At 37.3% G+C, this 13,586-nt stretch overlaps 2 protein-coding genes across 3 annotated transcripts; one reads left to right on the forward strand and one right to left on the reverse strand.

Annotated features, from left to right (window-relative positions):
• Nucleotides 1–786: 786 nt before the first annotated feature.
• haus1 (HAUS augmin-like complex, subunit 1) lies at nucleotides 787–4,421 on the reverse strand. Its single transcript, XM_042499846.1, has 9 exons — nucleotides 4,301–4,421; nucleotides 4,035–4,209; nucleotides 3,299–3,434; nucleotides 2,852–2,986; nucleotides 2,558–2,681; nucleotides 1,693–1,758; nucleotides 1,320–1,391; nucleotides 1,067–1,114; nucleotides 787–970 (listed from the first exon to the last, which is right to left on the reverse strand). The coding sequence occupies exons 1-9, from the start codon at nucleotides 4,319–4,321 to the stop codon at nucleotides 926–928; spliced, it is 822 nt and encodes a 273-aa protein (XP_042355780.1). The 5' UTR covers nucleotides 4,322–4,421; the 3' UTR covers nucleotides 787–925.
• Nucleotides 4,422–4,935: 514 nt separating this feature from the next.
• On the forward strand, nucleotides 4,936–12,656 carry mis18a (MIS18 kinetochore protein A). Of its 2 annotated transcripts, none has more exons than XM_042499724.1 (5): nucleotides 4,936–5,279; nucleotides 5,585–5,651; nucleotides 7,408–7,530; nucleotides 8,486–8,588; nucleotides 12,413–12,656. In XM_042499724.1, the coding sequence occupies exons 1-5, from the start codon at nucleotides 5,042–5,044 to the stop codon at nucleotides 12,491–12,493; spliced, it is 612 nt and encodes a 203-aa protein (XP_042355658.1). In that variant the 5' UTR covers nucleotides 4,936–5,041; the 3' UTR covers nucleotides 12,494–12,656. The 2 variants fall into 2 exon arrangements, with proteins under 2 accessions (XP_042355658.1, XP_042355657.1); XM_042499723.1 differs by lacking the exon at nucleotides 12,413–12,656 and adding an exon at nucleotides 12,044–12,373.
• The last annotated feature ends 930 nt before the right edge of the window (nucleotides 12,657–13,586 follow it).

The following is a 13,586-nucleotide window of genomic DNA, read 5'->3' on the forward strand; positions in this document are numbered from 1 at the left end:
TAAGTTTTTTAAGACAAGGGGATAACAAATATACAGTAAATGCAGCGCCCATAACATGATTCCATTAATGCCTTAAGCTATGGTGAAAAAAAAATGAAATATGTAAACCTATAGAAAGGAGAAATAGAAAAACATAATTTTTGTCCCATCATGATGCTGACTCATGTCAGCAATTCTTGTTGATGACATAAACTTCTTTACAATATGGTAGAGATTACATAAGGATAAAATATGTAACACAATACAACTATTAGTGTTTATTTTGTTGCTTTTTGAAAAAAAAAAAAAGAGTTGCCATAAAGACAAGCAAAAACATATTGTGTTAACTAAATAAATAATTACTGCTGACAACTAAGGCCACTCGAAAAAACAAAAAAACCCTAAACCTCGTTGTGTTTGGGCAGACAGATAATGGATAATCAATATGCCATTATCAGAGAGACTTTGATCAAAGAAAATTTCTCACGACATGCTGTTGAAACTTGTTCAAATTGGGAACACAACTACTCGATTAGATAGGAGTGACTCCAAAATCAAGACAAAACATTTGATTAGTGTTAATGATGTTTTGTAACAAACAGGAAGACGGGGAGATAAACCAAACAGGTCCATCCAAAGGAAAGATTTACATTTTTTCCTCAAGGATGGCTTGGATCACTCGCATATCAAAATATTTTCAGTTTTCTTTGAAAGCACAAATCTTTCAAAGAAATCAGCTGCGGAGGAACACACAATTCTAGTCTCAGGAGGTTGCTTTATTTACTTTACAACATTCAACAGAGGGAGACAGTTATTTTGAAATAAGGAGTTGGCTGTCGCAACACAATACAAAGATTCCCAAAGACAGAGAAACAATTAGTTTATTTTTCCAAACACAAAGAATTTACAGCTCAAAATGGGACAGATTTTAACTTTATAAACATCTTCACTTGAAATCCATATTCATCTCAAACTGTGAATCAAGTGCAGCCTGGAATTGAGGAAACACAATGACATTAAAAATAAAAGAAAAACAAGTAAGCAACCACATATCAACCATCACCTAACCAAGTATTACGATACTCACCAATTCTCTTTTTGCTTCTTCTATTTTCACTTGAGCGAGAGAAGGGCTCTGTTGTGGTTTAGAAGGAAAAAAAAACATTTCATGAAGTCGAATACACAAACATAAAGCTGTTTTGAAATATCTGTCAAGTTGGTATAATTAGGTCTAAATATAGATTTTCTCCCCCAAAAATGCCATGATAAAAATATATAGCATGATGTGAAAGTGCTGTTGGATGTTGGACTGTTAGTGGTTAAACTGAAAACAAACTCACTGGGCTTAAATCCATGTAAGGCTCCAGTTTCTTTTTCAGGGGGATTATTTCTTGTTTCAGCGCTGTGGTTTCCTACAGAGAGAAAGATAAGACGACACATTTTAACCCTAAAAGTGAACCAAAGCGTTGTATTTTCATTCGGCAGGCAGGGCAGCTTTAACTGTACAGCACATTTCATACAACAGGGCAATTCAAAGTGCTTTACAGAGCAATACAATACAAAAACATAATCAAGGATGCCGGTGTACAATTAGAGTAGAATATAAAAGGTCAAATTTGTTACTAAATTATTAAAAAAGATTATTTACAGGGATATTAAATGAAGTTTGCATTTTCATGCTGCTTAACTTGTACCTGTAACAGCTAAAATTACCTCAGAAAGCTGCACAACAGCTTGGTGTGTGATGGACTTGTCCATGTTCCTGGATACAAGTTGAGCCTGCAGGATTGACAGAAGAGAATTAAACATTCAGCCGAGTCCCATGAAGCTGTGTCGCGGCTGCTGACGGTGATATTAGTGTATCTGCTCTCTCCTGACAATGATACCAGTGGCAATAACTGTTGGACTGTCTGCAGCATCATCTTGTTGCTCTAGTAACTTGATGCCCAAATTATATCCGGGTCAAACTACACTCTGTCTTTTTTAACAAAATAAAATGTGTAACCCCACAGAGGAAAGAACCACGGCTCACCAGGAGATTATTTGCTGTTTTTCAGAGAGCAATTTCTGCACCTTTGGCATTTTTTTCTGTGGCAACATCATTGAGCAATGAACGATAAATCTGCATAGCATGTTCATCATCAAACCCTTAAGTTTGTCTTCTTTCCTATTGCTAGAGTGTTTTCTAGTAGACTCTCTTAAGACTACCCTCTCCATCGTTCACCCTTCTAATTGAGTATTTTTATGCCGTTGGCTATTTGATTTTTTTTTTTTTTTTTTTGGCATGTGTTGATTGCAATTTTCTCATCCTGGTGGCTGAAGACACCAATAATCAATGCCTCTTTGGGCTGCATAACAAGTTGTCATTAGTACAATTTTTCTTAATTTTCTCATCCAGAGCAAAACCTCCCACTCGGATATGATTACGTGAAACAAAACAGGCTGAAGTGTAGAAGAAGCACTCTAAATATCTGGGCATTATCATTTTTAACAGCGGCATAAATTTAATGTTGCAATGCACAACATAACTTGCATTATACAGTTATTACACATAAACAGGTCTAATGCCGTGACGTACCTCTGCCCTCTCCCGTCTGCTGCTGAGCTCTTTAGCCTTTGCAGTCACAAAATCCATGTTGAGCAGTCGCTCTTCTGCTTTAGCGCTCTCCACTGCTTGAGTTTTGACTGTTTTGTTGATATCCCTAAAGACAAGTTACAGATATAGTAAAGTATGTGGCAACAAATGCTGTATGTCTGCTGTGACTGGATTTTAGCATGTGCCTACATGAAGAAGTAGTTTTTAGTTTTTACTTGCTACAAAGCAAGGCCACGGTCAACATGCTAAAGTCATCCTCGACATCCATGTTCTTACTCTTGTAAGTTGCTCCGCAGCACCAGAGTGGCACCGAGTCTCTTTCTGACGGCCCGCAGTTCCCTCTCAAGTCTCCTGTTTGACTTTTCTGCCTCCAGGAGTTCGTTGGTGAGGTTGTTCACCGCTGGCATGAAGCTAGGCGAGACATAAAGCTGTTAATGTGAAATCCTTTAATGCTAACTTTCCATCAAGAACAATACTGATGAGAAACAATAGAAAAACAACAAACTTAAAGTGCAATTTCTCACAAGTGTAACTATCTTCCATGTGCCATTGATGAAAATATTTTTTAACTGTTGAGTTTTCACCTTGTTCTTTCACTATTTATATTGCTCTTGTTGCTTGCTTATATTGTACACACATCTCTGCTGCAGCAATGCAAATTTCCAAACTAAAAAAGGATTATCTTATCTTAGAATAGACCACAAGAGTGCAGCGACGGTGTACCTGCCCAGTGACGTGTCTCTGACTCCAAGCACCATGGCAGTGTCCACCAAAGCAGACAAGTAGTCAGAGGCAGGCTTTGACAAGCTTGCACAGGACAGACCAACAGCTTGCAGGAGAACATCACGGAGGTGAGCACCTAGACGGAGGAAACACAGTCACGTTGTGCTAAAGTTCTGTGAAGACTTTGTGGTATGAACTGATGGACTGTCTTACATTTGACACAGCTGGGTACAGTGAAGTGGATCATGTAAAAACAGAATCAGACCATTAAAGATCTGTAACAAGTTGGATCTTTTGCCTATCACTTAGTCGTACTCATTAACCCTTTGAAACTGGAGCAAATTGGTTTAATTTCTTGCAAAAACATGGGGAAAAGGCAAAGTGCTTAAAACATATTATAACTCTGTAACACAATTTTAAATATGTAAGAGGATAATTATAAATATAGTTTTTTCCGAGCTTTTTATGTTTCCTTTGGCATTTTACCTGAACTTTTTTTTAATTTATTATTTTTGAACCTATTAATTTCTTGCAATTTGTGTAACATTTCTAACCAAGGTGCTCATAGCTTTTTTCCCCCTTTTTTGTTCAGGGTTCAAAGGTCTAAATACTTGCTGAAAGCAGCAGAAAGAAGTGATGTTGCTCCAGGTTTCAAAGGGTTAAATAACAGGCACTTTGCATAAAAATTGACAGTGTTAAGTTCACTTCGCTCCTCTCCTGTCTGTCAGTGTCCCACCTTCAGCCTGATACTCGGAGGCTTTCTGTTTGAGGTCCTCTGTGAGGACAGCTGTGTCACTGCAGCGGTCTTCACTGGACTGAGCCAGCTGGTACAGGATGTCCACTGTCCTTGTGTTGACCTCAAAGTGTGGGACCGGCTGATCTCCAAACACTGAGCTGAGCCAGCTGTTCACCTGAGGAGCGACATCAAGCAAGATGTAAACAAGAACCAACGGCATTAACTTATGACTTAATTAACTTATGGTCGTGTTATAAAGACTTTACCTTCTTGATTTTTTCACACATGACGAACAAAAAGCATCAGACACCACAACGGCTAACTTCTTAAAACATTTAGGTGATCCAGCAGTCCCAAAAGGCGACAACAGTAAAGTTTTTTTCCTCTCTGGTTTCGCGCCCCTAAAATCATTCTAATAACTTCCGGGTTGCAAGCAAACGAGAAGACGGAGCAAATTTGTTTTTGTAAAATTAACTTCATGTTTTTAAATTTAATTTAAAAAAGGACTAGTTGTAGTTAAATTAATAAATTAATAAAAACAAAGCAGGTCATAAATAACATAAATGTAAGGTATTAACAAACTGTTTCCGGTCTACGTTCTTAGGCTCACAAAGATGAACAACAGATCAAGAGAGTTCACGTCGTTTCCCCTCAGACATACCTTTATACCTTTTTCAAGTAAACCGGAAAAGTTCAGAGAAGGCACTCTCGCATCTGTAAACGCTTAAAATAGACTAACGAGAGGCTTATGGAATAATAACGGGATGAATAGTAAGTGTTTTTTGTAAAAAAAAAAAATGGGTCTTATTTTATTTGGCCATCCGTTTTGAACATTGGCTGTACATAAAGCATTGAGGTTGTATCTTTTGAGGCTTTTCTCTAACAGACGAAAGCGGAAGTACACACAATGAATTGTCTTGCGTCGTGATATGTCTTCAGGGATCTGCACTTCTCTGTCAACCACCCGCGTAAGTTCAAAACAGCTTGTTGAGTAGAATTTCGTAGAAATGGCGTCGAGAGAAAAGGCATCAAAACACCGACAGAAACTCATAAACACCACGTTTGAGTCCAGTGTAGACTCCACCGCCGTCGAAGAAAAGTTGTTTGGCCACGCAGAGGAGGACGAGGAGGAGGACGGTGACGACGGACCTGTGGTCTTCATCTGCGGGAAGTGCAAGCTGCCTGCCGGGGACTCACTGTCCTGGGATGGAAGTGAAGATGGACAAAACCAAATAAGACTGAAACGTGAGTTTCGCTTACTTTTTTATTTTCACGCCCAAACTGACTGCTTTTGCATATAACGAATGTAGAGAAGTCAGCTGGGCGACATATCAAACTGTCCCCACCAAAATTTAATTCTGTCTTTCTGCTGTTGTTTTATTTATCACCGGACAGTTAGCTCGCTAGCTAGTGCAGTTTAAAAATGAGTGGTGCGTTCAGATGCAGCAGTAAAGGTTGGGTATTTACAGATATCAACGTGGCCTTATAAATACAAACTATAACACAATGCTGCAATACGCTGCTGACATGTTTTGATGTTTTGGTCTCAGGGGTCACTGACAACGTCGTGGTTGGAGAGGACACTCGCCTACATGAAGCCAGCAAACGATCCCCCTGGTAAGACAGATTATCGGCCTGATCGGCCTGACCGATTATTGGGACCGATTTTGGCATTTTGCCCATTATCTGTATCAGTACTTTATTCTTATGATTGCCGATACAATTAATTGTTTAAAAAGTGCAAAGAAAGTGTCAGCAAGGGAGGGATTTTTATTTTGGAGCTGTTTTTATTCATTTAGTTTTTACTTGACTTTATAAAAAAAGTTGCAGGGAACCTTCTTTATATAATGTTGAAAGTTTCAGTTTTGATTAAACATTTGCTAAAGGCATTTAAACAAAGTTTTGTGTTGGAGTCTGTCATATTCTAAATTCTAAATATTGACAGAAAGATTTTCATTTTTATTGTAAATGCATATCTGTTGATAATATCGGTTACTGATCTCATTAACTACTAATAATTGGTATTGGTATCAGCCCTGAAAAACCTATATCAGTCAACCCTAATAAGAAGATCCTGCACAGTACTGTGTATGAAGTATTCAGATCCTTTTATTAAAATAAAAGTACCAATACAGTAACTTAAAATACTCATACATTAAAAATATTATATTAATACATTTAAAATATTTGCATTCACATTTTACCTGATTAAAAGGTCAATAGCAGCATCAGCTAAATGTACTAATAGTATCAACCTTTAAAGTGCAAATTATGCAGCAGGATTGCCCCTTTCAGAATCAAGCTATACTTTTATATCATTGGATTATTTTAACTCATGCTTAGTCTTGTAAGCAACCTTTTATATCTTTAATTGATTATTGGTAAAATTAACAATTGAATAATCATTCTTTTTAAAGAAACATTAAAACGTTGCATATTTCAAACAATATCAAATGTGTTTTTATCTCAATCAAAGCTCACAGCAACATATTGCATATACTGTGATAGTATTTCACAACCTCTTGATTGACCGATTCAATTTCTAGCTTTATTAAATTCTTAATAGTCGAATAACCGATTGTTGATTCATTGTTATCATCCCTAATAGAGAGGTCTGATTTTAAATGCTTTATTCATTGTTCAAGCATCATATTTTGTCAACATAGGACTAGGCAACATGTTGATATTATATCATTGTCCTGATAAGACATAAGGTATTGTCTTAGGTTTTGAGTTTCAAAATATCATTACTGTACTGTTGTTTTTTCTTTTTGTTATAATTTTCTGATAGATTGTAGTTATTTTTTATTCCCTTTTCCCACTTAGTCATTATATCCGCATTAGTGATGATTGTTTGAAATCAAAATGTATTTTCTCCATATTGCTCAGCCCTATATGATTTTTTTTTTATGTGAAGTGATAATCTGCAAAGTAACTATAGCTGTACAAAGTATATCTAAACTGTATTTATGTACAGCACTGGAATAAGCGTACATAGTCATATACTACTACTGGGCCCATCCCACACACATGGGCTTCAGGTAACCAAAACAAAATACTACATTTTGTCACCCCCAGTTTAATTTTAAATAAAACTGGGGATGTTTCATTAAAATGTTCTATAGGTATACCCCTTGCCAAAGTTTATTGGAGGGCAAGTACCCATCACTGTTACCTTTCCCATCCACAATACTTCTTAACCAAATAGTTTTAGTTATCTAAACATTCCTATACCTTTTATTATGGGGTCGTAGATGGATTTGAAAATTGGCATAAATGTTGTGTTTGAATAGATTAACAAACAACCTACATGTCTTTTGTAATTTATGTATTTTTACTTGTTAGTTTAAATCTGTCCCAATCTTTCTTTCAGTCTGATTGTGGATCTGTTCTGTCGAGGCTGCCACTCTGTGCTCGGCATGGTTTATACATCCACTCCTAAGAACCTGGACCACAAGAGATTTGCATTCTGCTTCAATGTAGCAGACATCGACAGGTAAGTTTAGGGCTTGGATTATAAAAGACACATAACTTTAAATTGTTTTATGTGATTTATGATACATTGTTGAAGAAGGCGTGATGATCAAAACATGACTGTGCAGTGAAAAACGTTCACCTGTGACGTTGTTTCACAAGATGTACATTTTCTGAGAAGAGTCTCTGATGAAATTAACACCTTATTAACTGTATGTTGAAATGTAAGTGTGAGTATGTATTGGAAAAGAAGGTTACACATCAACAATGGAGTGCCAGACCCAAAATCCAGTGAGCGTGTACCGAAATAAAAGTGAAAAGGCAGCACATCTCAAATTTCCTAGTTAGGGAGGAAAAAATGCTCCCCTTTCCCCCTGTTTATTTGACTCATGATGCAGTAGAAAGAGTTTGGTATTATACGCTAGGGAAGAGTTACTACAATATTATATGAGTATTTATTTTGTCTTGAAAATTGAAAACATGGACCCTTATATAAAAACTGGTATCAACAAATTTAAACTTAAAAGCTTCAGCATATTCTAACAATTACGTCGAATAATAGAATGAGTAGAAATAAAAACCCTAGTTTGATGTAGAAAATATGATTTTCACACTAGTTTTGGTATGAGTGAATTTACTGCTGGTGGTATATGTTGCAATGCACATTAACTGCTTAAGTTACAAGGAATTAAAAGCCAAACTCTATGTGTTTAAATAACAAGGTAAAAATAATAGTATTTTTTTGGGGAATTGCATTTAAAAATTGAAAAAGATTATTTTTAAAACAAGGTGTCCAATACCACAGCCTAAAATAGGGCTTCCTCAAAAGCTGAATGTCGTATGCTTTCCACAGGCAGTGTTAATAGTTGAGATGTTGTATGGGATTTTATTAGTTGTATAGGTGTTACTGGAACATTTCCCCCCCTGTGCTTTTATTTAGCACCCTAATTTTATATGATACTGTGAATGTTTTTCAGCTATGTGCTTGGCTCTGCAAGCCAGATGTTGGCAGCAGAGGGCCCCAAAGAGCAGCCCGTCACACTGGAGTATAGAGGCATTGTTGAACAACAGCTGACAGAGGTAAATTACTGTTGCTGCTTTTCTTTGTCTGTTTTCTATTATATTGTATCGCTGTAAAAAGAAATGTTTCATCCTCTGTGCAGAATGTTTGCTCTAAAACTCATTGCAGTGTGTAACCACGACTTTTTCTCCCAGCACAAGTGAAGTTTAGTCCTCTAAAATGACATTGTTTTGTAAAAAGATGAAAAACTAGAGGTTTGACCTGCTCATTGCTGGTTATGAGTCACTGTCCTCTGTGTTTTATTGTCTTGCTGACCGTGCTCTCACATTGCTTTAGAGCAGCTCTCTCTCATTGATTACCAATGCACAGGTTATACTAATGATGACATCAGCTTAGTTCTGGGAAGCCCTTTCTCCTGTGACCGGCAGACGTTTATATCAGACATTACCTCATCTCCCCATATTGGCTCCTGGTTTAAAGATTTAAAAGTGATTTTCTTTTTTCTTCATTCCATTTTAGATTGCATTAAAATAAAGAAGTATATTTTCAGTAAGTTTTAAGTCTTAACATCTGATCCCTTTAAAAAAAATCTGTATTTTTATACTTTGAATTTCTCTTCTGTTTCTTGCACTATTATTATGAAAATGACAAGGGTACTTGCATTATAAACTGGAGCAGTGTAGGTTCCCAAAGTTATTCTTAATCACCCTTTGTTTGAAAACATCCACATGTACTCAAATTGGCCAGTAGGTGGTGATAGTGTGCAGGAGTACCTGCCAGCCCTCCCACACGCTTGCACCAAGGACAATAGATGTGATGGGGAGCATGTTGAGGAATCTTTGTTGGAGGAAAAACATGTTTTGATCATGAAGTGTCTTTGTCACTAAAGCGGGATGTATGCATGGTATTTTGTTTTACTTGGCAGTGATTTCTGAACTTTGGCTGCAGGTGATGATTGATCAGTAGTGTTATGAGATGTTATCTGTGTGACAGTACCGGTTTTTGACGAGAATAAAAAACTGAGCAACAGAAATACAAGACATAATTCCTTATAGAAACATGTATTAGCATGTTTGCGTATAAAAAAAGTAAGTACTAACATTTGATTAATTTATCCTTGACTGACACTTTGCACATATAATTAAATGTTCTCTTCTGTTGCCCTTCTGTGAACCTCCAAAACAAATGCACTTTAAAATGAATCAACTCATCTCACAAACGAATGTCACTGATGTAATAACACCATCTGTCAATCAAACAAAGGGGCGCGCCTGTGCTGTATAATGAAATGAACAGGCTTACCTCATATTCTCTTTGGGTGATATGTAGGTTTCCACCTAAATCCACCTTGTCATTGACTGTGTTTAGTTGCTGTGTTAGGAGGCTGAAGTTTAATCTGACTATGATTACAAGCTGATTGTATTAATGTTAGGTGGTTTTATAGCCATCGTTTGTTGTTAGCCATTGGCGCATTGTAACGAGATTATAAAGGCCTTTGACTTAAATTAAAATCAGAGCTCTCTTTGAGCACGTGTCTGTCGGCACAAATCGTTATGGCTTAATTTTCACTGACGAGTTCTACTTTTATTTCTTTTAATCAGCATTGCGTTTGAGTTTTCCAGTGTACACAGTCGATTATCTTGACAGAATTTAACATTTCCACTGTTAGACATATATTAGAAATGTTACTGAGTGGTATGTACGAGCTTGACCGTCCACAGCTCATGTTGGTATTGAAACTGCAATCAAGCTCTGCCACATGAATGTTAGATTGCGAAAATAAGTTCGCCTTTTTTTACACTTCTGACTCCCGCCTCTTGAAGTAAATGTCTTTTTGTTTGTTTGTTGTAGCTTTCAAATAGTTTTTTAGTTAGATGCCTAAAATAAGGTCTGTGCTTAACACAAGCTTAAGAGATTTTGACAATTTGTTGTGTATGTCCGTAAACAAAGCCAGGTCCAGTGTTTAGGATTTAAGGGGATATATTGACAGAAATGGTTTAAAATATAATGAATATGTTATCATTTAGGGTATAATCACCTGAAAATAAGAATGTGGTTTTGTTTCCTTAGAAGGAGCCATTTATATTTACATAGGGAGAGACTCTTGTCGACAAACTCCGTCATGTTGCAGTTCTTGTTCTTGCAGTCGCCCAGAATGAACAAACCAAACTTTGGCTCTAGATAAGGCCATTCACATTTTTTCAGATCTTAAGTCATCAGAGAAAACAGGTGAGCATAGTTTAGCAGGTGCTAGCATAGCGGGCTGTCTTCAACATGCCAAACAGCTTCAGGTAAACACTAATTTATAACTTCAAAGTGCTTTATTCAGTGTTTTTACTGGTTTAAATCACCTGGTCCATTTGTTTTGAAGAGGAGGAGACCTTTGCGGATAATTTGGCTCGTGGTAAAATCCCCCTGAACAATGAACACTGAAGGAATCCTGGAGAAGTTTCAGCTGCTTGCAATCTGCAGTGCTCACAGCTAGATGGCACTACATTCCCCTAAATCTTACACACAAGACTAAGTGTCTTTAACAAAGCTGTTGTTTGCTAAAAAGTGTCTAAATTAGACCACCGAATGTCATCAGGCTGAACACAGCTCTACAGCCTCATTGTGGTGACGTAGAAGTCAGGCAACCATAGTATAGTTTGTTTATAGCCTAACGTTAATATTATATTACATGAATATTATCGTGCTGGATAAGCATCGTAAACTTAACCGTTTGTTAATTTATGTCGAAATAGAAGACTCCGTTTCTTAAAGCAACAGTGATCACTTTTTTATTGTAGAGTGTCATTATTTATTTTTTTAAATTGTTTTATTTTTATGAACGCACCCATAACTTTTTGGTCCCGCCCTGAAATTTTTCCATAGCAACAAGTATCATACTGTTGATCAGACAGTTTCTGGTTAACAGAAGTGTTTTGCCAATTTTAGACCTTCTTTTATTTAGACAAAGTTCTTGCATTAGGTCTCGTGTTCACACAGTTTTACAAACATATATTCAACATTTGAGAATGTCAGCTAGTTTTAATTGATTAATGTCAGTTTGGTAATTGTTCAAGTCATTTATGTGGCAAAAATGCTCAACAGTCACTGATTCCAGCTTTTCAGGTGTGAAGATTAACTATTTAAAGCATTGTTCTTTGAATACCTTTGGGTATGATGGGCCCTTTTCACTTTTTGCCAACATTTTATAGACAAATCAATTAATCAAAAAAAAATAATTGATTAAGGTTATGAGAAGATGAGATTAAAAAAAAAATCAGCCTTACTTATTTTAAATATAAAATGTTTTTGTTTTTTTTTGGTAGAAAAAACTTTCTAATTCTCAAATTAAGGTATTCGGAGAAAAAGTCTTCTTTTTTGTTGTTTCAAGGTATTGTCGTCACCAGTATTAAAATTTCAAACGTTGCACTCTTTGTCCTTTGCTATACTGTATCTGATGTGCTCATCACCCCAGCCGCCACGGTTAATGTATTCTGTCTGTCTGTCTGTTCTGTCTGACTCGTAGACACTTGTTTGGGTTTTTCATCTTATACACTCACTGACCTGTCTCTCCCCCACCCCTCCCACTCTCTCCCCTCCCCTTCTTACCCATCCATCCCTGACCACTTCCCCCTCTGGGTTTCGTCATTCTCCGTCGCTGTCCCCCTTTTCCAATTATCTTTACTCCACCCCTCTTTCTTCCTCACTGCTTCCTGCTGCTCCCTTCATTTCCCACCTGTCCATTTTCTCCTTCATTTCTTCCCCGGCCTTACTTTTTTCGTATCCGCCCCGTCTATCTTTTACTAATTTTTCTGGCGTTTTGCCCTTCACATCCCAAACCCTGCACCTCTCATAACCTTCCCCATCTCCCCGGCCCATCACTCATCCTTCACAGATGAAAATGCTGGTCATGTCTATGGCACAGAGGCTGGAGGAGATCGACGCCGGCCTTCAGGATGAATGCGATGTGGCATGACAGCGATGAACGTCAGCTTGTCTGGGGTGGGTGCCTTGTCCAGGTGTTGAATGTGATTCCTCGCCCCTAGCTTTACAGTAATGGTTCCTCTTCTAAGTTTCATTTTAACCACATTCCCTCAGTATCACTTATGTACTAGCCTCACCTGGGGCGCACACACACACACACACACACACACACAAACACACACACAGAGCCTCCGTTTTGTCCTGATTACCGATGGTGAAACAAAGACTGCATCCACACGTAATCAATCATGTTGTCAGCTCGGCTCCTGTGGCTCATGGCACCATCTCCTCCGCGTGTCTCGGTGCAGAGTGAATATATGCTGTGAGCAGAATTTTTATTTGTGCAGGATTTCATCAGGCAGTCTGCACACTCAGCACAACACCGTATTGATCTGGCCCGCACGAGGCCCACACACACTTTTTCTTTGTTCTGTTCCTCAAGCACAGAGCCTTAAAGGGAAGCTGTATATATGCATTTCATCAGTTTGTTGTTACCAGAAGTGAGCAACATTTCATGAATTTATATTAAAAAAAAAAAAAGACACACACTTTGATATTGGCTGCATCTCAGTTAGGGACATTATGGACTATTTTTTCATGGAGGAATTATTTTAAGACTAATCTGTCCTTTTTCAGTTAAAACAAAAATGTTCTGAAATGAATGGCAGTTTGCATCCATTATTGTTATTACATCGATTCATTGTTGGCCTGTTTTATTTTTGTTTGTTTGTATAAGCCTGTTTTGTTTTAAGCATTTTTGTATAATAAAGTATTCAACCGCTTTCAAAAAATGATTTTAAAAATGCGTTTCAACATTGTCAGTTTCACCTAAAGGATTAAACCAAATAAGACAACTTTAAACTACCAGGATAATCTTTTCAAATGTTTCTTTTCCCCTCACTTTGTGCAGTGAGATTGTTGGAGATCAGTGGCTCATCCTGCTTTGTCTCTAATTAGAAGTATTTCTTGGATTTAAGAGTTAAACAGCAAGTTTAAGGTCTTATGGGGTTGTTCAGGGCTGTGATTATATATTGAAGGCTGAGTGTTTGTTTACCAACTGACCTCTAATGTGCCTAGCAACACTT

The sequence above is a fragment of the Plectropomus leopardus genome, chromosome 13 (assembly GCF_008729295.1).
Source record: "Plectropomus leopardus isolate mb chromosome 13, YSFRI_Pleo_2.0, whole genome shotgun sequence".
NCBI lineage: Eukaryota > Metazoa > Chordata > Actinopteri > Perciformes > Serranidae > Plectropomus > Plectropomus leopardus.